Source organism: Haematobia irritans, chromosome 4 (assembly GCF_050003625.1).
Source record: "Haematobia irritans isolate KBUSLIRL chromosome 4, ASM5000362v1, whole genome shotgun sequence".
In the NCBI taxonomy this organism is placed as follows: Eukaryota; Metazoa; Arthropoda; class Insecta; order Diptera; family Muscidae; genus Haematobia; species Haematobia irritans.
In genome coordinates this window covers 42,320,853-42,343,583 of record NC_134400.1, presented here as the reverse complement: position 1 = coordinate 42,343,583, position 22,731 = coordinate 42,320,853, and the positions used below count along the sequence as shown (strand labels likewise).

The 22,731-nt window shown below is 30.6% G+C and overlaps 1 protein-coding gene and 1 long non-coding RNA gene across 2 annotated transcripts in view; one reads left to right on the top strand and one right to left on the bottom strand.

The window, feature by feature from the left end:
• Positions 1–22,731, top strand: part of LOC142232951 (anoctamin-5) — a 43,040-nt gene that overhangs the window by 8,030 nt on the left and 12,279 nt on the right. The window contains exons 2-3 of the mRNA XM_075303678.1: positions 13,629–13,896; positions 17,484–17,662. Coding sequence (XP_075159793.1) covers positions 13,629–13,896; positions 17,484–17,662 — 447 coding nt within the window. The remainder of the gene's footprint in view (positions 1–13,628; positions 13,897–17,483; positions 17,663–22,731) is intronic.
• LOC142232953 (uncharacterized) lies at positions 6,373–7,267 on the bottom strand. The gene is made up of 3 exons (XR_012721260.1): positions 7,094–7,267; positions 6,883–7,016; positions 6,373–6,813 (listed from the first exon to the last, which is right to left on the bottom strand). It is a non-coding gene; the product is annotated as an uncharacterized LOC142232953 (long non-coding RNA).

Here is a 22,731-nt window from a genome sequence, read left to right as displayed (position 1 = left end):
GTCCATAATTATATATAGCGCCCATATAAGCCGATCCCCAGATTTGGGTTGCGGAGCCTCAAAGAGAAGCAAATTTCATCCGATCCGCCTGAAATTTGATACGTGGTATTAGTATATGGTCTCTAACAGCCATGCAAGAATTGTTCCATATCGGTCCATAATTATATATAGCCCCCATATAAATCGATCCCCAGATTTGTCCTCCGGAGCCTCTTGGAGGAGCAAAATTCATCCGATCCGGTTGAAATTTGGAACATGGTGTTAGAATGTGGTCTCTAACAAACACGCAAGAATTGGTGTATATCGGTCCATAATTATATATAGCCCCCATATAAACCGTTCCCCAGATTTGATTTCCGGAGCCTCTTGGAGGAGCAAAATTCACCCGATCCGGTTGAAATTTGCAACGTGGTGTTAGTATAGGGTCGCTAATAACCATGCCAAAATTGGTCCATATCGGTCTATAGTTATATATAGCCGATCCCCAATCGCACAAAAATTGGTCCATATCGGTTCATAATCATTGTTGCCACTCGAGCGAAAAATAATCTACCAAAATTTTATTTTTATATAAAACATTGTCAAAATGTTATCTATACACCCTCAAAAAAAATCGCTTCTTTAACATATGTTCCAAACATATTTTGCAGGAAGCACATATATTATTGCATACTGCCGAAACATTAATATGTTTGTTTTATGTGAACATATTATATGTTTGGAAGCATTTTGAGCCAAAAATATTATATGCTTGGAAGAATTTTTCCCAAACACGATTATGCTCATTCCCTAACATACTCGTAATTTTCACTTCCACGAAATTTTTTAGTTATTGGCACCTTTCTCTGTAATACAAATAATGTTGAAGAAATTATTCACTTTTATAAATTTTTTAAATTTTACCTTTCGCCTGCACGGAGAATCGAACCGAGGACCATACAGTTTGTAAGCCAACACACTATCCACTGGGCTACGTAGCTGTTATAGTCACCAGTAGATAATTATCGTTTTAAGTTACATTTATATAGCATAGTTTGCAGCGCCCACGAGCCCATGCAAACATAACATTATTTAACAGAAACATACATTTGTTTGCCACGTGGAGCAGTGGTTAGCATGTCTGCCTTGCATGCAAAGGGTCGTGGGTTCAATCCCTGCTCCGACCGAACATTTTTTTTTGTTTTTTTTTTTTTTTTTTTTTTTTAATTTACACATTTATATTTATACTATATTAATTTATTTTAAATGAAACTTCGAAATGTGCGTTATTAAAGATTTATAGTCAGTAACAGTGCTTGATATAAACGAAATTGACTGATTTTTTGATAAAATATTATTTTTTATTGCAAAAATAACAATCTTGTAATAAAAAACTCTTTTTGTACAAAACTTTAAAATTTGGAAGGAATTCAAAAACTAACAAAAGAAGAACATGGAGTCGAGTATAAACATACATACATAATTTTATAATATAAACATAAATTTATTTAGGAGTGAACAGTTTTTTACTAGCATTTAACACCATCGCTCTAAAATTCCTTTTATTTTTCTTTAATAATTCATTTTAAAGAAAATAAACTTTTTAAATTGTTTTAGCTGTAAAACTCGAACTTAATGCCCGCTTTTATATTTGATGGTGTCCGTCAACTCCTCGTGGACTACTAAAGAGGAACTAAAGTTTGTTTTTTTACATTTTACTGTGTAATTTTTCACTATTTCCTCCTTATTTCATTTTACTGCCCCAACTCTAAAAAGTGTATAGTGCCCTTTCGCTATTTTTATGAAGACCCCTGATTTCTTTTAACGAACCAAGAAAAAAATTGTGCCCATAATGCCAAAATGATAAACAAAACACATGTTCACACATACATAAAATGCTGCTCTCAAGGCGAAAACATATGCTGTTTGTTTTTCAAATGTCTATTCTCTTGGTTCCGAATGTCTATTCTCTTTATTCAAATTAAATAATATTTAGACTTAAGCATATCAAATTTTTGGCCTTATCATAAAACAGTTTTCCGAAACAACATACAAGCGGTTTCACAGAAATTGTTCTCTTTTGACTCTTTTGCTGTGTTATATTGATATATTTCGTCAACTCTCCCGGTTTCCATCTCTATTTCTCTCTATACTCTCTCTGTCGCTTTGAATAAAATATCACAACATATGTATGTTTAGTTGAAATTTGTAAATTTATATATGTTTGTATTCACACATATGATTTTTATGAAACATTCATGCCCCAAACATAATATATTCTAACATATTAACATAGATGTCCCAAACATTTAGTGTTAGTTTAGGAAAATTACATGTTCGCACTTAAATATATTGTGGTTTAAAATCGTGCCCGAAACACATTTTGTTTATATCGGAACATATGAAAAACATATTTTTCTAACAGTGTAGAAGATCTATAGAAAATTTTGTCAAAATTTTATTTCTATAGAAAATTTTTTCCAAATTTTATTTCTATAGAAAATTTTGTCAAAATTTTACTTCTATAGAAAATGTTGTCAAAATTGTATTTTGTAAAAATTTTATTTCTATAGAAACTTTAAACTTAATTATATACGTATTTAATCGGCCTTTTTTAGTTTAATATATACCACGTATGGACTAGATACCTTGCCATCGGCTTCAGTAGAAGTTTCTACGCAATCCATGGTGGAGGGTACATAAGCTTCGGCCTGGCCGAACTTACGGCCGTATATACTTGTTTTTTTTTTTCATTTCAGCTTAAAACCATGCATTGACTAAACTACAAGTGTAGCTTAACCAACAGAGGAAAAGAATGTTTGTCAAATTTATTTGGGCAAAGCCCTATGACTGATGGTTGGTTGTATAAGACTGATGGTTGGTTATATAAAACATTGTCAAAATGTTATCTATAGAAGATCTATAGAAAATTTTGTCAAAATTTTATTTCTATAGAAAATTTTTTCCAAATTTTATTTCTATAGAAAATTTTGTCAAAATTTTACTTCTATAGAAAATGTTGTCAAAATTGTATTTTGTAAAAATTTTATTTCTATAGAAACTTTAAACTTAATTATATACGTATTTAATCGGCCTTTTTTAGTTTAATATATACCACGTATGGACTAGATACCTTGCCATCGGCTTCAGTAGAAGTTTCTACGCAATCCATGGTGGAGGGTACATAAGCTTCGGCCTGGCCGAACTTACGGCCGTATATACTTGTTTTTTTTTTTTTCATTTCAGCTTAAAACCATGCATTGACTAAACTACAAGTGTAGCTTAACCAACAGAGGAAAAGAATGTTTGTCAAATTTATTTGGGCAAAGCCCTATGACTGATGGTTGGTTGTATAAGACTGATGGTTGGTTATATAAAACATTGTCAAAATGTTATCTATAGAAGATCTATAGAAAATTTTGTCAAAATTTTATTTCTATAGAAAATTTTTTCCAAATTTTATTTCTATAGAAAATTTTGTCAAAATTTTACTTCTATAGAAAATGTTGTCAAAATTGTATTTTGTAAAAATTTTATTTCTATAGAAACTTTAAACTTAATTATATACGTATTTAATCGGCCTTTTTTAGTTTAATATATACCACGTATGGACTAGATACCTTGCCATCGGCTTCAGTAGAAGTTTCTACGCAATCCATGGTGGAGGGTACATAAGCTTCGGCCTGGCCGAACTTACGGCCGTATATACTTGTTTTTTTTTTTTCATTTCAGCTTAAAACCATGCATTGACTAAACTACAAGTGTAGCTTAACCAACAGAGGAAAAGAATGTTTGTCAAATTTATTTGGGCAAAGCCCTATGACTGATGGTTGGTTGTATAAGACTGATGGTTGGTTATATAAAACATTGTCAAAATGTTATCTATAGAAGATCTATAGAAAATTTTGTCAAAATTTTATTTCTATAGAAAATTTTTTCCAAATTTTATTTCTATAGAAAATTTTGTCAAAATTTTACTTCTATAGAAAATGTTGTCAAAATTGTATTTTGTAAAAATTTTATTTCTATAGAAACTTTAAACTTAATTATATACGTATTTAATCGGCCTTTTTTAGTTTAATATATACCACGTATGGACTAGATACCTTGCCATCGGCTTCAGTAGAAGTTTCTACGCAATCCATGGTGGAGGGTACATAAGCTTCGGCCTGGCCGAACTTACGGCCGTATATACTTGTTTTTTTTTTTCATTTCAGCTTAAAACCATGCATTGACTAAACTACAAGTGTAGCTTAACCAACAGAGGAAAAGAATGTTTGTCAAATTTATTTGGGCAAAGCCCTATGACTGATGGTTGGTTGGACGCACGTGGAAATTCCGAAACGTGCGTCCATCCAACCATCTTGCAGTCTATAGGGCTTTGCCCAAATAAATTTGACAAACATTATTTTCATCTGTTCGTTAAGCTATACTTGTAGTTTAGTCAATGCATGGTTTTAAGCTGAAATTAAAAACAACAGCAATGATTAAAGAAAAAACCAACAATAACAAAAAAAATGAAAAACAATATTTCTTTAGAAAATTTTGTCCAAATTTTATTTCTATCGAAAATTTTGTCAAAATTTTATTTCTATATTAAAATATTGTCAAAATTTTATTTCTATAGACAATTTTGTCAATATTTTATTTATTTTTTTAAAAAATGTTTGTCAAAATTTTGTTTTCGATAGAAAATTTTGTTAAAATTTCATTTCTATAGAAAATTTTGTCAAAATTTCATTTCTATAGAAAATGTTGTCAACATTTTATTTCTATAGAAAATGTTGTCAACATTTTATTTCTATAGAAAATGTTGTCAATAATTTATTTCTACAGAAAATTTTGTCAAAATTTTATTTCTATAGACAATTTAGTCAAATTTTAATTCTATAGAAAATTTTGTCAAATTTCTATTAACTATAGAAAATTTTGTGAAAATTGTATTTCATTGTTGTTGTCTTTGATTTCAGCTTAAAACCATGCATTGACTAATCTACAAGTGTAGCTTAACCAACAGAGGAAAAGAATGTTTGTCAAATTTATTTGGGCAAAGCCCTATAGACTGCAAGATGGTTGGATGGACGCACGTTTCGGAATTACCATATTCCTCATTAGCATCCTCTACTTGCAGCAAAACTATCAACCAATTATCAGAATAAATTCAGGCAGTTCACTAAACCCAAAAGTGAACGACACTTGAACCTTCCGAAAAAAGGGTTTACTCGATAGACGGCTTATGCCGAAATAAATTCGTACAAACATATCTCTTTTCCTTTGCCACCGTCAAATCATCGATTTGAGTGCAGTTGGCTGGGTTTATTTTGAGCGTGCTTCCTCTTTTTTTTCAATCGTTTTGTTTTGTTATTGTTGGTTTCAGTCTTTTTATTTCTATAGAAAATTTTGTCAACATTTTATTTCAAACATAAAATTTCCTTATCGAATTGATATTCTCTATTTTTATATATTTGTTACAAAATTTTTATTTTCGCAATAGAGAAAATAATTTGAATTTCAAAAGGTTGTATTTGATATTTCGTTGGTATGAAAGATACCAACTAAATTGGTTTGTTTCCTTAAGTAAAGTTCTTTTACATCGGCTTGTGTATGCCAAACAATATGGGTGGAAAAACATATGGTAAACGATATTTTTTGACTACACTTTTATTTGGGGGAAAGTATTATTTTTGTTTTGCGTGTAGTTTATCCTAAATTTTACATTATGTAATCAATATTGTTTTTTACCACCACCCTATAATAATGGTTCGTATAGAAAAAGTACACTAAATGCAATTCAAAATTTTATACTGCATAATTTTTATATAATTTCTTGCTTACCATTAGATTTTGTATCATTTCAGTTCACTTCACTTCATATTAATTTATATTGAACATTGGGTGGTAATTTCATGGCTATAAAATGCTGGCCTCCTTTTTTATGGAGCCAATTGGGCCAATGACAAGAAGGATGGATGGTTATTAAATTCAATTCATTCATATGAACTTTTACATTTCTTTTGGGTTCCATTTACCCTCCAGTAATAACCACAATATTTTCTATTTGAAAAATAATTTAAAATGCATTACAAAGTTATATGGTATACTCATACCCTTGCCATACTACACACAGAAAACAAATTTGTTGTGCCAACCAATTTTTTTGCCAACCAATTTATTTGGTCCCATCTACTATCAGAATATAACCGACAAAATTTGTTGAAGCAACCAATTGTTGTCTGACACAACAGTATATAAAATAGTTTGAAGAACTACATTTTGGGCACATTAACAGTCTAATTGGCAATCACAACCAATACAATTGCGTTCGTTTGTCAAAACAACTAACTATTTGCCCGATAACCAATGCTTGAGAATTTAAAGAAAAAATCCGTTGAATTCATTTTAGTTTTTATTTTATTATATATAAATGTATATTGTAGTTATTAACCAAAAAGGATCTTGTAAAAAGCCTTTTATGAAGGGTAAAAGATAACCCCATGAAATAGCTAAGGTGGAGATTTGCAAAATCTTCATAAGCAGAATCAGATATTTCCAGTTGTTGTTGTAGTACCATATTATCATCATTTGAAGCGTCCCATAGCAAATGAAATACATGGATTTTTCCCAACTTCCGCCAGTACTCACGACCATACATTAACTTTGTTAGTTCGACCACTCACAATTACGTGATTAATTTTCAGTGTGACTTGGGCTCATAAATTTTTCTTATATATCGGCAGCAGGGGAATGTTGAGATTTTGAGACCGATGATGACGCAGACAAACCATATATTTACCTTTCCCAACTTCGGTAGTGGTCACATTTGCTAAGATATCTCTACATATTTTATGGAAATTAAGATAAATGGTGAAGAGTGAGTTGCAATTTGATGTTTATCTTACTTACCTTGAAAAAAATCTAACTTGATAATTAATGAAACAAAAGATTATTTGTTTTCATATATGTAGTCCATAGCAACAAGTTCCCTTTATAACTATCAAATCTGTTAACACAACCAACTTATTGGCCAGACAGACGTGCTGTTGGGTTTGGTGACACATTGGCAAAACAAATTAGTTATCACAACAATATGGAATATATTGAAATGGTTGCTTACTTCAATATATAAATAACGACCAATATTTGGTCGGGTGTACGAATTTTTAGTCACACAGCTATTATATTGGTTATAGAAACCATTAAACAAGGGAAGTAACTAACTTTTATTCCAAACAACTAAAAATTGTAGGTCTCCACTATCTATTTGTTGTCGTACTCGAATTCCAACCAATCATTTCTGTGGGTGTACGTAGATAGTACGTAGTGTGATTTAATTTTTCGAATTTTCATTAGCTTTATACGATTTGTCAAGAAAGCTATTCATGTATACATGAATATCAGTTAAAAATTCACATAATAACAAGTATATAAAGCACTAAATTCGGCCGGGCCGAATTTTAAATACCCACCACCATGAACCAAATATGCTAGTTTACTTTGAAAACTCTTCGTCGTAGTGGGTTACTTGATAATATATAGAATTGTAGGGGGTTTGATGACAAATCTTCTCCCAAGCAAGTCAGTTCCCGAAGACAAACTTTAAAGATTTTACCTATGAAGACCAGATCAGATTCTGGATTTATGAAAACCAATTTTGTTTGAGTTTTAGAGAAATTATAAACATATCGTGTATATGATGAAATTACGCCTCGATTTAAATTTTTAAATATGTAGATTTTTTCCGCCATTATTTAAATACGATGAGTAAAATCTGGAAATTTTACTTTCAGTTTGAAGCAGTTTTCATGATCAGTGCGCCTGCTATACCCTGAAAGAAGTGTTTTCTTTTTTGAGATACGTAATTTTAGACAAGCAAAGTTTTCTTTTGACACAAATTTTAGAGACAATCGTTGAATAAACGAAAACACTTTATAAGAAAAGGAAATTTCGTTTGTCTAAAATTTCATTATAGATTACTAATTTCCAGCAAATCGGATAAAAACTACGGATTCTAGAAGCCCAAGAAATAAAACCGGGAGATCGGTGTATATGGGGGCTACACCAAAACATGGACCGATAGGCACCATTTGCTACTCACATATTTCAAACAAATCGGCTAGAAAATATTGTTTCTAGGCGCCCAAGAAGTAAAAATCGAGAGATCAGTCTATATGGGGGCTGTACCAAAAAATGGGCACCTTTTTCGGCACACCTTTTCGGCATTCATTTTCGGCACACCTTTTTATGGTCCCAAAAGAACTCTAGATTTTCAATTTCAGGAAAATCGGATAGAAAATATAGTTTCTAGAAGCCCAAGAAGCAAAATCGGGAGATCAGTCTCTATGGGGGCTATATCAAAACATGGACCGCTGAGCACCATTTTCGGCACACCTTTTTATGGTCCTCAAATACCTCTAGATTTCCAATTTCATACAAATCGGATAGAAAATACTGTTTCTAGACGCGTAAGAAGCAAAATCGGGAGATCGGTCTATATGGGGGCTATACCAAACCATGTACCGATTCGGACCATTTTCGACACACCTCTTTATAGTCCCACAATACCTCTGGATTTCCAATTTCAGGCAAATCTGATAAAAACTACGGTTTTTATAGGCCCAGACCCCAAATCGGGAGGTCGGTTTATATGGGGACTATATCAAAACTTTGACCGATATAGCCCATCTTCGAACTTGACCTGCCTGCAAACAAAAAACTAATCTGTGCCAATTTCGGGATGATAGCGCCATTATTGAAGGCTGTAGCGTGATTACAACAGACAGACAGCCGGACAGACGGACAGACGGACATGCTTATATCGAACATGCTTATACGGACATGCTTATATAGAATTTCTCCCTGATCAAGAATATATATACTTTATATAGTCGGAAATCGATATTTCGATGTGTTACAAACGGAATGACAAACTTATTATACCCCCGTCACCATTTTATGGTGGTGGGTATAAAAAATACTTTAATCTAAGCAATATTTTATTAATTTCAAAAAAACCAACAACTTTCAACTAAAAATGCAAAATTCTTAAAAATAGCATTAGCCTATATTTTTAATCCAAAGATTCAATATCTCAGTTAATTTAAAGACTTTTTCTTTAAATTAAAAATGTTTTTCTTTACTTTAAGGAAAATATGCCTCACTTAAGACATGCGACTTTAACGAAGAGGGGCAAATTTCAAATATTCGTGTCCTAAACTTAAAGAATAAGATTATGAACTTTCTTTTAATTAAAATTTCGTTATTTTAAAGAAGTTTGTCCTTAATATTGGTTAAATTAAGTGCCCTACAATTTTGGTTACATACTTTTTCAATGCACTTGAGCTTTATACTAAATTTTTGTTATTCCATTCCACTCAATTCGTATTTCATGTTAAATTTTCAGGTACACTCTTATGGTTTAGCTCATTGCTTACGCATATGGGTTAATGTCCATGGATTTGTTTATAATTCATTAGAACTTTGACCTATAAAATTCTAACAAACACCAAAAAACTAACTTAAACAATCTATACCAAAAAAAACACAAAAACAAATAAAAAAACTTACTAGTCAGTAAACTGATAAACTATGAATAAACTAGTAAAGTAGTTTGTTCTTCTATAGTTACGATTTATTTAACTTGACTAATTTGTTTTACCTACAAGTATGCATTTCAATTCATTTCATTATCAACACACACAATAGAGTCCAAGAATAGTACTAGTGGTCTATTAATTTAAACAATTAATGATACCTATTTCATCCATTATTATACCCTCCACCATAGGATGGGGGTATATTAACTTTGTCATTCCGTTTTTAACACATCGAAATATTGCTCTAAGACCCCATAAAGTCTATATATTCTGGGTCGTGGTGAAATTCTGAGTCGATCTAAGCATGTCCGTCCGTCCGTCTGTTGAAATCACGCTAACTTCTGAACGAAACAAGCTATCGACTTGAAACTTGGCACAAATAGTTGTTATTGATGTAGGTCGGATGGTATTGCAAATGGGCCATATCGGTCCACTTTTACGTATAGCCCCCATACAAACTTGCAGACCCTCTAAGAGAAGCAAATTTCATCCGATCCGGCTGAAATTTGGTACATGGTGTTAGTATATGGTCTCTAACAACCATGCAAAAATTGGTCCGCATCGGTCCATAATTATATATAGCCCCCATATAAACCGATCCCTCGATTTGGCTTTCGGAGCCTCTAAGAGAAGAAAGTTTCAGCCGATCCGGCTGAAATTTGATACATGGTGTTAGTATATGGTCTCTAACAACTATGCAAAAATTGGTCCACATCGGTCCATAATTATATATAGCTCCCATATAAACCGATCACCAGATTTGGCTTGCGGAGCCTCTAAGAGAAGCAAATTTCATCCGATCTGGCTGAAATTTGGTACATGGTGGTAGTATATGATATTTAACAACCATGCCAAAAGTGGTCCATATCAGTCCATAATTATATATAGCCCCCATATAAACCGATCCCTCGATTTGGCTTTCGGAGCCTCTAAGAGAAGAAAGTTTCAGCCGATCCAGCTGAAATTTGATACATGGTGTTAGTATATGGTCTCTAACAACTATGCAAAAATTGGTCCACATCGGTCCATAATTATATATAGCTCCCATATAAACCGATCACCAGATTTGGCTTGCGGAGCCTCTAAGAGAAGCAAATTTCATCCGATCTGGCTGAAATTTGGTACATGGTGTAAGTATACGGTCTCTAATAACCATGCATGGTTCATATCAGTCCATAATTATATATAGCACCCATTTAAACCGATCCCCAGATTTGACCTCCGGTGCCTTTTGGAGAAGCAAAATTCATCCGATCTGGTTGAAATTTTGTACGTGGTGGTAGTATATGATATTTAACAACCATGCCAAAAGTGGTCCATATCAGTCCATAGTCATATATAGCCCCCATACAAACCGATCCCGAGATTTGGTTTTGGAGCCTCTTGGAGGAGCAAATTTCATCCGAGTCAGTTGAAATTTGGTACATTGTGCTAGTATATGGCCGTTAACAACCATGCCTAACTAGGTCCATATCGGTCTATAGTTATATATAGCCCTCAGATAAATCGATCCCCAATCACACAAAAATTAGTCCATATCAATAATTGCATATAGCCCCCATATAAGCGACCCCCATATTTCAATTCTGGCTCCCTACGTACCATGCAAAAGTCCATATCGATTCGTAATTATTTGTAGACTTACCTGCACATACCTTTTTTGTCTAATATTTATATACCACGTATGGACTAACTCACAATTTAGAAAACGATTTAAGATAACACAACCCAAGTAATTCGATTGTGGATGACAGTCTTTCGTAGAAGTTTCTACGCAATCCAAGGTGGAGGGTATATAAGATTCGGCCTGGCCGAACTTACGGCCGTTTATACTTGTTATCATATAGGTTTCTCTAAAGATATTTATATTGAAGGACATAATACAATAAGGGGAATTGGTGAATCAAACCCAATATTCCATTCCCATGGATTAAAATTAATTAATTAGAAATACAATTTGACAAAATCTACTATCGAAAACAAAATTTTCTATCGAAAACAAAATATTGACAAACTTTTCCATAAAAATAAAATTTTGACAAAATTTTCTATGGAAATAAAATTTTGACAAAATTTCCTATCGAAATAAAATTTTGACAAATTTTTTTTTGGAAATAAAATTTTGACAAAATTTTCTATAGAAATAAAATTTTGACAAAATTTCCTATCGAAAACAAAATTTTTCATTGACAACAAAATTTTGACAAAATTTTCTATAGAAATAAAATTTTGACAAAATGTTCTATCGAAAACAAAATTTTGACAAAATGTTCTATCGAAAACAAAATATTGACAAACTTTTCCATAGAAATAAAATTTTGACAAAATTTTCTATAGAAATAAAATTATGATAAAAATTTCTATAGAAATAAAGTTTTGACAATATTTTCTATAGAAATAAAATTTTGACAAAATGTTCTATCGAAAACAAAAGTTTGACAAAATGTTCTATCGAAAACAAAATTTTGACAAAATTCTCTATAGAAATAAAATTTTGACAAAATTTTCTATAGAAATAAAATTTTCTACAGAAATAAAATTTTGACAAAATTTTCTATAGAAATAAAATTTTGACAAAATTTTCTATAGAAATAAAATTTTGACAAAATTTTCTATAGAAATAAAATTTTGACAAAATTTTCTATAAAAAAAATTGACAAAATTTTCCATAGAAATAAATTTAAAAAAAATCTATAGAAACAATATTTTGAAAATTTTCTATAGAAATAAAGTTTTTTCGTTTTGTTTGTTATTGTTGGCTTCTCTTCAATCGTTATTGTTGTTTTTGATCTCAGCTTAAAGCCATGCATTGACTAAACTACAAGTGTAGCTTAACCAACAGAGGAAAAGTATGCTTGTCAAATTTCTATAGAAATAAAATTTTGACAAAATGTTCTATCGAAAACAAAATTTAGACAAAATGTTCTATCGAAAAAATGTTATTGTTGGCTTCTCTTCAATCGTTATTGTTGTTTTTGATCTCAGCTTAAAGCAATGCATTGACCAAACTACAAGTGTAGCTTAATGTTCTATCGAAAACAAAATTTTGACAAAATGTTCTATTGAAAACAAAATATTGACAAACTTTTCCATAGAAATAAAATTTTGACAAAATTTTCTTTAGAAATAAAATTTTGACAAAATTTTCTATGGAAATAAAATTTTGACAAAATTTCCTATCGAAAACAAAATTTTCTATAGAAATAAAATTTTGACAAAATTTTCTATAAAAAAAATTGACAAAATTTTCCATAGAAATAAATTTAAAAAAAAATTCTATAGAAACAATATTTTGATAAAGAATAATATTTTTATGTTTAGTTTTCCCAATGTCTTTTTCATATAATTCTTGAAAATTTCCACATATCGAACATATATTTAATTACAGTCGAATTAGCTTGCACAACATAAATGGTCTTATTTCCTTCATAATATGTTAAAAATTATATTGTAGCGGTATATGATTTTATTACATTAATGCTATTGAATGTCCAACAATTACTTTGACAAAAACTGAAAATTATAATTGAACACCGAACAAGGACATGAAAAACCTAAAATTGAATTTTGAGAATTCTATAGTCCTCCTTCTCCATAAAATATTAATTATGAGACCGAAGACATCTGTTCCATACAAAATATGTAACACTGTAACAATAGAAATATATAACTAAAATAAAATTTAGAAAAGCAAAATGCAATCGAAACCGATTCCCCCGTATTCCGATAATTGTAATCATAACTCCTAAGGTTTTTGCTTCTTTATTTTCCTCAAAAGAAGTTAAACCCGAATATTTGAAATGGAGAGAAATTGTTCGCTCTTTCATTATGGCCCTCAATGCAGTATTTTCTGCTAATTCAGCTAATTATTCTCACATAAATAATACCACACAGTACAGATTTACAATATCCGAAACAACTATAACTATTAGAAAAAAATGTTTAATTAAATGTGCCAAGTTATAAATAAAAACAAAAACATATAAAGGATACATAAAGGACAATAAAATTAAAGCTCAAAATTAATGGTTTTTGAAACAACCACCACCATTATAGTTTAACACCATCGGAAACATGAATGAGCAAAATAATGGTCGACTACAGCAATCGGATAGTCGTGAATCATCGTCATCAAATCGACAACGTCAACATATTCCACCATATGCTATACGGGTAGATAGTTTGGAAGAGGACGTTAGCACAACGCCTATAACTGAATCAAATTCACACGAAGATTTAATTGCTCGAGATCCTGACGATGAGGAAGCAAACACAAAGAGAAAACATGACCACTCTCGATATACGTCCACGCAACAATTTCCACGTAAGTATGACAATGTTACGATATTGTAATTTATGTACACTGGTAAAAAACAGAAAAAACGGAAACTTCACTAAAACCCATCCATCGTATTGAAATTTATTTTTATTGAAAATTTTGTCAAAATTTTATTTTTATAGAAAATTTTTGCAAAATTTTATTTTTATAGAAAATTTTGTCAAAATTTTATTTTTATAGAAAATTTTATTGTTTTAGAAAAATTTGTCAAAATTTTATCTCTATAAAAAATTTTGTTCTCAAATTATTTCTGTAAAAAAAGTGTCAAAATTTTATTTTTAAAGAAAATTTTGTCAAAATTTTATTTTTATAGAAAATTTTGCCAAAATTTTATTTTTATAGAAAATTTTTCAAAATTTTATTTTTATAGAAAATTTTGTCAAAATTTTATTTCTATAGAAAATTTTGTTAAATTTTATTTCTATAGAAAATTTAGTCAAACTTTTATTTTTTTTTTTTAATTTTTTCAAAATTTTATTTCTATAAAAATTTTGTTCACGTTTTATTTCAGTGAAAAATTTTGTCAAAATGTTGTTTTTATAGAAAATTTGGTCAAAATTTTATTTGTATAGAAAAATTTGTCAAAATTTTATTTTTATAGAACATTTTTGTAAAATTTTATTTTTATAGAAAAATTTGTCAAATTAATTTTTATAGAAATTTTGTCAAATGTTATTTTTATAGAAAATTTTGTCAAAATTTTATTATTATAGAAAAATTTGTCAAAGTGTTATCTCTATAAAAAATTCTGTTCTCAAATTATTTCAAAAAAAGTGTCAACATTTCATTTTTAAAGAAAATTTTGTCAAAATTTTATTTTTATAGAAAATTTTGCCAAAATTTTATTTTTATAGAAAATTTTGTCAAAATTTTATTTTTATAGAAAATTTTGTCAAAATTTTATTTCGTTGTTGTTTGATAGTTGACCTTTAAACTGTTAATTATATAAAACAAAGTAAAACAACAACATCTGTTTTTATTTACATGACCTCAAGCCAAACTAAACAAATATATTTAACATTTTATTTCTATAGAAAATTCTGTTAAATTTTATTTCTATAGAAAATTTAGTCAAAATTTTATTATTATTTTTTTTTAATTTTTTCAAAATTTTATCTCTATAAAAAATTTTGTTCACATTTGATTTCAGTGAAAAATTTTGTCAAAACTTTGTTTTTATAGAAAACTTTGTCAAAACTTTATCTTTATAGAAATTTTTTTCAAAGTTTTATTTATATAGAAAATTTTGTCAAAATTTTATTTTTACAGAAAATTTGGTCAAAATTTTATTTTTATAGAAAATGTCAACATTTTATTTCTATAGAAAATGTTGTCAATATTTTATTTTGATAGAAAATGTTGTCAATATTTTATTTTGATAGAAAATGTTGTCAAAATATTATTTCTATAGAATCCCAGCAAAAAAAGAGCTTTGGATCCCCAATCTGTGATCCGGAAGTAGTGCAAACTTGGATCATCTCCAATGAATTTTACATGGACTTGTCATAGGACGGAAGTACTCCCTTTTTGGATCCTTTGCATTGCTTTAGAAGTTGTGCCCTGGAAGTTAATTTGAATGAAGAAATTTAAAAAGCGACAAAAAAATTTTTTTTTTCAACCAATTTCACCTTTTTTCATCAATATGTTTTATTACACAATTATTTTCCTATTATCTAATTTTTTTTACAATTTGAAAAACTTTTTCGCTCCGACCAGGGGTTGAACCTGGGTTTGCTGGCACAATAACAGAACGCCTTAGCACACTCAGCCACAAACGCCATTGAGCATAAAGCGTCGAAAGGTCAATTCAAATGTTGGTGATATGATCGTAATACGACACCATGGAATAACATTCTAATTGCTTCTCGAGATGTTCTTTATTAGTATGAACGAAAAAATAAGAAACGCAGGTTCAAATCTCACCAGCGGCAATTTTTTATCAAATATTTTTCTAAAAAATTATTTTTTTATGTCATGCATCGTTTTTATTTTTTATTTTCGGCATATATTATCGTATAAATATATTTTTTCCATTAAAAATCTACAAAAAATTAAAAGTTCTCGTAATTTGTAAAACATTCTCAAAAGAACTTCCATGGAAGCGAAAAAGTCAAACGGCACAGGTTCAAATCCTAGCGGGGATGAAATTTATTTTTTTTTTAATTATTATTTATTTATTATTTTTACTTTTTTTATTAATTTCTATTTTTTTTTTAGTTTTCTATTTTTTTTGTAAAATTTAATTATACAAAATTTGCACTTAAAATAACCTGATTGCGTTCTTTCTAATACTTGTCCACAAGCACTGCATCGGAAGTAGAAAAAAATCATTGGGGGATCCCAAGATGCGCTTTAGAAGAAATGTTTGTGCACTTGTCCAAAAGGACTGCATCGGAAGTGGAAAACAATTATTGGGGGATCCCACGATGCGCTTTAGAAGAAATGTTTGTGGACTTGTCCAAAAGGACTGCATCGGAAGTTGAAAAAACTCGATGGGGGATTCTGGGATGGGCTTTAAAAGAAATGTGTGTGGAACAACTTCCAATTTTTTTTGCAGGGAATGTTTTGTCAAATTTTTATTTCTATAGAAAATTTTGTCTTTTTGAAGCCCTTGAGTTCTGGTGACCAATCAAAGTTGTAAATTTTTAGCTAACCTCTTTAGAAAGTAACCCCCATGATTGGGTTTGTTCCAACCTGCAATACATATCGGCCGCCCTGTACACTGAAAAAAATATTGTCGTGAGGTCAAAGATTTCATGTCTTTAAAATACGAATGCAAATTTTGCTTAGCATAGAAGACGCATTTCTCTAATATAAAGCTTTTTTCCTTGTCCAAAGTTCGATAAACTTTTCAATGAAGTCGTATTGTCCTTATAATTAAGTGTTTTCACTTAAAAATGAGTATCATAATATGAAAGAAAAAATGTTTGGGCTAAGGTCAACTTGACTTTAATAAGTCAGAAAAATTCTTTAAATTTAATGAAATTGTCTTTAAATTTGTTGTCTTTTTGCATCTTGACTACAAAGCAAAAAATCGTTCAAATATAGGACATGTTTTTCAACACTTTATTTTAAAGACGTTTCTTACTTAAAACATAGCATAATTTATACTGGAAATCGAGTCTTAATTTGGAAAATAAGTTGTGGTTAACTAGTTTTTAAAGGACTTTGATAGCATATGAAGGAAAAATGCCGAAAAGGCGAAAAATTAAAATTTGCTTCCTAGAAGCAAGTACACAAAACCCAAATTTAAAAGAGAATTGTGTCTTAAAAGTATCCTTACTTGTATTCTCCGCTTCTTTGGCTCGGAATCAATACCAAAATTTTTAAAGTAAAGACAAAATCTTTGGAACCGGGCATGCTTTTTTTTTTCAGTGTATACATATAACTAAATAAATAAAATTCCATATATCAAGCAAAAAAAATAGAAATTTTATGGAATTTTTTTAACAACTTTTTGCAGTGTATCAATATTTATTTTTACATTCACACACGATTGTAATGAAAATAAATAAATAACAAATACTATTGAATATTATTCATATATTGGTTTTGTATTTCTTTGTTTTCAGGATTCCTTTCCGTACCAGCATTGCGCAATGAACCAACTCGAATTATTGGTAAAAGGCAAATTGTCTCCAGTCCAGCTAAAAGTGAACGGATGAATCGTAATGGTTCAAGTAAGAAAATTCATGCTCGAAGATTGAGTCAAGACAGTGGCATTGTAGCCGGGCGACTTTTCAATGGTGCGGTAAGTAAATCATCTAATATTAAAGAAATCGTAGTCATACCAAAAAAAAATCTGATCTCATACTTTGCATCCAGTTTTTTCAGATAGGATACTGAAAAACAATTTTGTCACATGTTTGTGAAGTGTAACCCTAAAACTTAGTTTGACAACGAGGATTGCTTTTTATATTAATCATCGAAAATTGCTTTATTTTTTTCACAATATTCTTCATTAATATTTGAATGCGTCTGAACCAATTATCGAAACACTTTTGCCACTCTGATTTTAATTTATAACATTATCATGTGCTAAAGTCCATTAAAAACGAGTAAACGACAACTAAAATTTCCAAATTCAGACTCAACTTCGAGAAGAAATTATGCTTTGTTTCAAGTAAAAAACATCCTTAAAAAATGTTGGAAAACTTGTCCTATTTTTCACGATGTCATTAATTTTGAAGATTTTTTCAGAAGTATTAAAGACACGTTGACCTTTGTGAAACAAACGTTTTTTACATGCAATGATACCACGTTTGCCACTCGTGCTAAAAATAATGTACCAAGATTTTAAGAAAATTTTACCATATACACTTGATGAGAGGCAACTTTTCTTATGTATTTTGATTTGCTGAATTCGAAATTTGTATACCCTGCGCCACACTGTGGAACAGGGTATTATAAGTTAGTGCATACACTGAAAAAATATTGTCGTCAGGTCAAAGATTTCATGTCTTTAAAATACGAATACAAATTTTGCTTAGCATAGAAGACGCATTTCTCTAAAATAAAGTTATTTTCCTTGTCCAAAAGTCGATAAACTTTTCAATGAAGTCACATTGTCCTTATAATTAAGTGATTTGACTTAAAAATGGGTATCTTAACATGAAAGAAAAAATTTATAGGCTAAGGTCAACTTGACTTTACTAATTCAGAAAAATTATTTAAATTTAATGAAATTGTCTTTAAATTTGTTGTCTTTTTGCATCTTGACTACAAAGCAAAAAATCGTTCAAATATAGGACATGTTTTTCAAAACTTTATTAATAACTTTATTATTTAAAGAAGTTTTTTACCTCAATCATAACATAATTTCTACTGGAAGTCGAGTCCTAATTTGGAAAATAAAGTTGCCGTTAACTCGTTTTTAAAGGACTTTGATAGCATATGAAGAAAAAAAGCTGAGAAAGCGAAAAATTAAAATTTGCTTCCTAGAAGCAAGTACACAAAACCTAAATTTAAAAGAGAATTGTGTCTTAAAAGTATCCTTACTTGTATTCTCCGCTTCTTTGGCTCGGAATCAATACCAAATTTTTTAAAGTAAAGACAAAATCTTTGGAACCGAGTATGCTTTTTTTTCAGTGTATGTTTGCAACACCCAGAAGGAGACGAGATAGACACATGGTGTCTTTGGCAAAAATGCTCAGGGTGGGCTCCTGAGTCGATATAGCCATGTCCGTCTGTCCGTGAACACATTTTTGTAATCAAAGTCTAGGTCGCAGTTTTAGTCCAATCGACTTCAAAGTTGGCACAAGTATGTGTTTTGGCTCAGAATAGAACCCTATTGATTTTGGAAGAAATCGGTTCAGATTTAGATATAGCTCCCATATATATCTTTCGCCCGATATGGACTAATACGGTCCCAGAAGCCAGAGTCTTAGCATTGTAGCTATGCGCACACAAAAAATTTTTTCTCTGAGTCAATCACCAAATTAATTGATCCAATTAATTTTTTAATTGAAATGTCTTCAATCACGAAAACGATAGTATCAATCACAGTTTTAATTGGGCATAAAAAAAATTCTTGATTAAAAAATTAATTGATTTTTTCAGCAAAATTCAATTAATTTTTTAATTGATTCAATTAAAAATTTAATTGATGTTGATTGCAAAACGCAATTAATTTATTAATTAAAAAAGGTAACTATTTTTAATTACTTAGTTAGATTGGCTTAGAGTTTTTATTTGGATTAACAAATGATTGTTTGAAATACATTTTTAATTAAAACAGTAAAAAAAAATCAGCAATTTTTTTAACTGAATTAGTCTTCCGAATTTGATTAAAAAGTTAATTGTATCAATTAATTTTTTAATTAAACATTTTAAAAATTTCAATCATTGACTTAATTAACTTAATGTTTCTATCATGATTAAAAAGTTAATTGTATCAATTAATTTATTAATTGAAAAAATTTTCAACTTCAATTAACTTTTTAATTGGAAATATTTTGGTGATATTTTTTTCTGTGCGTGCCAAATTTAGTTGAAATCCGGTCAGATTTAGATATACCTCCCATATATATGTTTTTCTGATTTCGACAAAAATGGTCAAAATATCAACATTTTCCTTGTAAAATCGCCACTGCTTAGTCGAAAAGTTGTAAAAATGACTCTAATTTTCCTAAACTTCTAATACATATATATCGAGCGATAAATCATAAATAAACTTTTGCGAAGTTTCCTTAATATTGATTCAGATTCAAATGTTTCCCATATTTATACCCTTCACCACTACTGTGGTACAGGGTATAATAAGTTTGTGCATTTGTATGTAACGCCAAGAGGTCTGCGACCCATCGTTTAGTATACCGATCGTCTTAGAATTAAATTCTGAGTCGATTTAGCGATGTCCGTCTGTCTGTCTGTCTGTTGATGTATTTTTGTGTGCAAAGTACAGCTCGCAGTTTTAGTCCGACTGTCCTAAAATTTGGTATGGGGTCCTGTTTCGGCTCAAAGCCGATCCCTATTGATTTTGGAAAAAATCGGTTCAGATTTAGATATAGCTGCCATATATATTTTTCACCGATCTGGTCATAATTGGCGTGTATATCAACCGATCTTCCTCAAATTCCGTACATCCGAATATTTTATGAGTCTCGAAAAACTTGCAAAATATCATCCAAATCGGTTCAGATTTAGATATAGCTCCCATATATAGCTTTCGCCCGATTTACACTCCTTTGTCCACAGAGGCCAATTTTTGGCTCCGATTTAGTTGAAATTTTGCACATGGAGTAGAATTAGCATTGTAGCTATGCGTGCCAAATTTGGTTGAAATCGGTTCAGATTTAGATATAGCTCCAATATATAGCTTTCGCCCGATTTACACTCATTAGACCACAGAGGCCAATTTTTAACTCCGATTTAGTTGAAATTTTGCACAGAGAGTAGAATTAGCATTGTTGCTATGCGTGCCAAATTTGGTTGAAATCGGTTCAGATTTAGATATAGCTCCCATATATAGCTTTCGCCCGATTTACACTCATTAGACCACAGAGGCCAATTTTTAACTCCGATTTAGTTGAAATTTTGCACAGAGAGTAGAATTAGCATTGTTGCTATGCGTGCCAAATTTGGTTGAAATCGGTTCAGATTTAGATATAGCTCCCATATATATGTTTTTCTGATTTCGACAAGAATGGTCAAAATACCAACATTTTCCTTGTAAAGTCGCCGCTGCTTAGTCGAAAAGTTGTAAAAATGACTCTAATTTTCCTAAACTTCTAATACATATATATCGAGCGATAAATCATAAATAAACTTTTTCGAAGTTTCCTTAAAATTGCTTCAGATTAAAATGTTTCACATATTTATACCCTGCGCCACACTGTGGAACAGGGTATTATAAGTTAGTGCATATGTTTGTAACACCCAGAAGGAGACGAGATAGACACATGGTGTCTTTGGCAATAATGCTCAGGGTGGGTCCCTGAGTCGATATAACCATGTCCGTCTGTCCGTCCGTCCGTCCGTCCGTCTGTCTGTGAACACATTTTTGTGATCAAAGTCTAGGTCGCAATTTAAGTCCAATCGCCTTCAAATTTGGCACATATTCCTAATTTGGGTCAGAATAGAACCCTATTGATTTTGGAAGAAATCGGTTCAGATTTAGATATAGCTCCCATATATATCTTTCGCCCGATATGCACTAATATGGATCCAGCAGCCAGAGTGTTATACCAATTTGCTTGAAATTTTGTACAAACATAACACTTAGTCGTATAGTCAAGTGTGCAAAGTTTGATTGAAATCGGTTCAGAATTAGATATAGCTCCCATATATTTCTTTCGCCCGATATGAACTTATATGGCCCCAGAAGCCAGATTTTTGGCCGAATTTGGTTGAAATTTTGCACTAGGAGTATAATTAGAAATATAGTGAAGTGTGCAAAATTTGATAGAAATCTGTTCAGATTTAGATATAGCTCCCATATATATCTTTCGCCCGATATGGACTAATATGGTCCTTAAAGCCAGAGTTTTTGCCCAATTTGGTTGAAATTTTGCACAGGGAGTAGATTTAGCATTGTAGATATGCGTGCCAAATTTGGTTGAAATCGATTCAGATTTAGATATAGCTCCCATATATATTTTTCGCCCGATATGGACTTATATGGACCCAGAAGCCAGAGTTTTATCCCGATTACCTTGAAACTTTGCACAAGAAGTACAATTGGTAGTATAGTCATGTGTGCCAAATTTGATTGAAATCGGTTCAGATTTAGATATAGCTTCCATATATATTTTTCGCCCGATATAGACTTATATGGCCCCAGAAGCCAGAGTTTTGGCCCAATTTGGTTGAAATTTTGCACAAGGAGTACAATTAGTAGTATATTCATGTGTGCCAAATTTGATTGAAATCGGTTCAGATTTAGATATAGCTCCCATATATAAGTTTTTCTGATTTCGACAAAAATGGTCAAAATACCAACATTTTCCTTGTAAAATCGCCACAGCTTAGTCGAAAAGTTATAAAAATGACTCTAATTTTTCTAAACTTCTAATACATATATATCGAGCGATAAATCATAAACTGGTTCATTAGCCAACTTAAATTTTAAGTCTATAGATTTTGTAGAAGTCTATCAAATTCTGTCCAGATCGAGTGATATTTAAATGTATGTATTTGGGACAAACCTTTATATATAGCCCCCAACACATTTGACGGATGTGATATGGTATCGAAAATTTTGATCTACAAAGTGGTGCAGGGTATAATATAGTCGGCTCCGCCCGACTTTAGACTTTCCTTACTTGTTTTTATTTCGTTTTGTTACAATAACACGAAATTTATTTTTAGAAGCTACTGCTG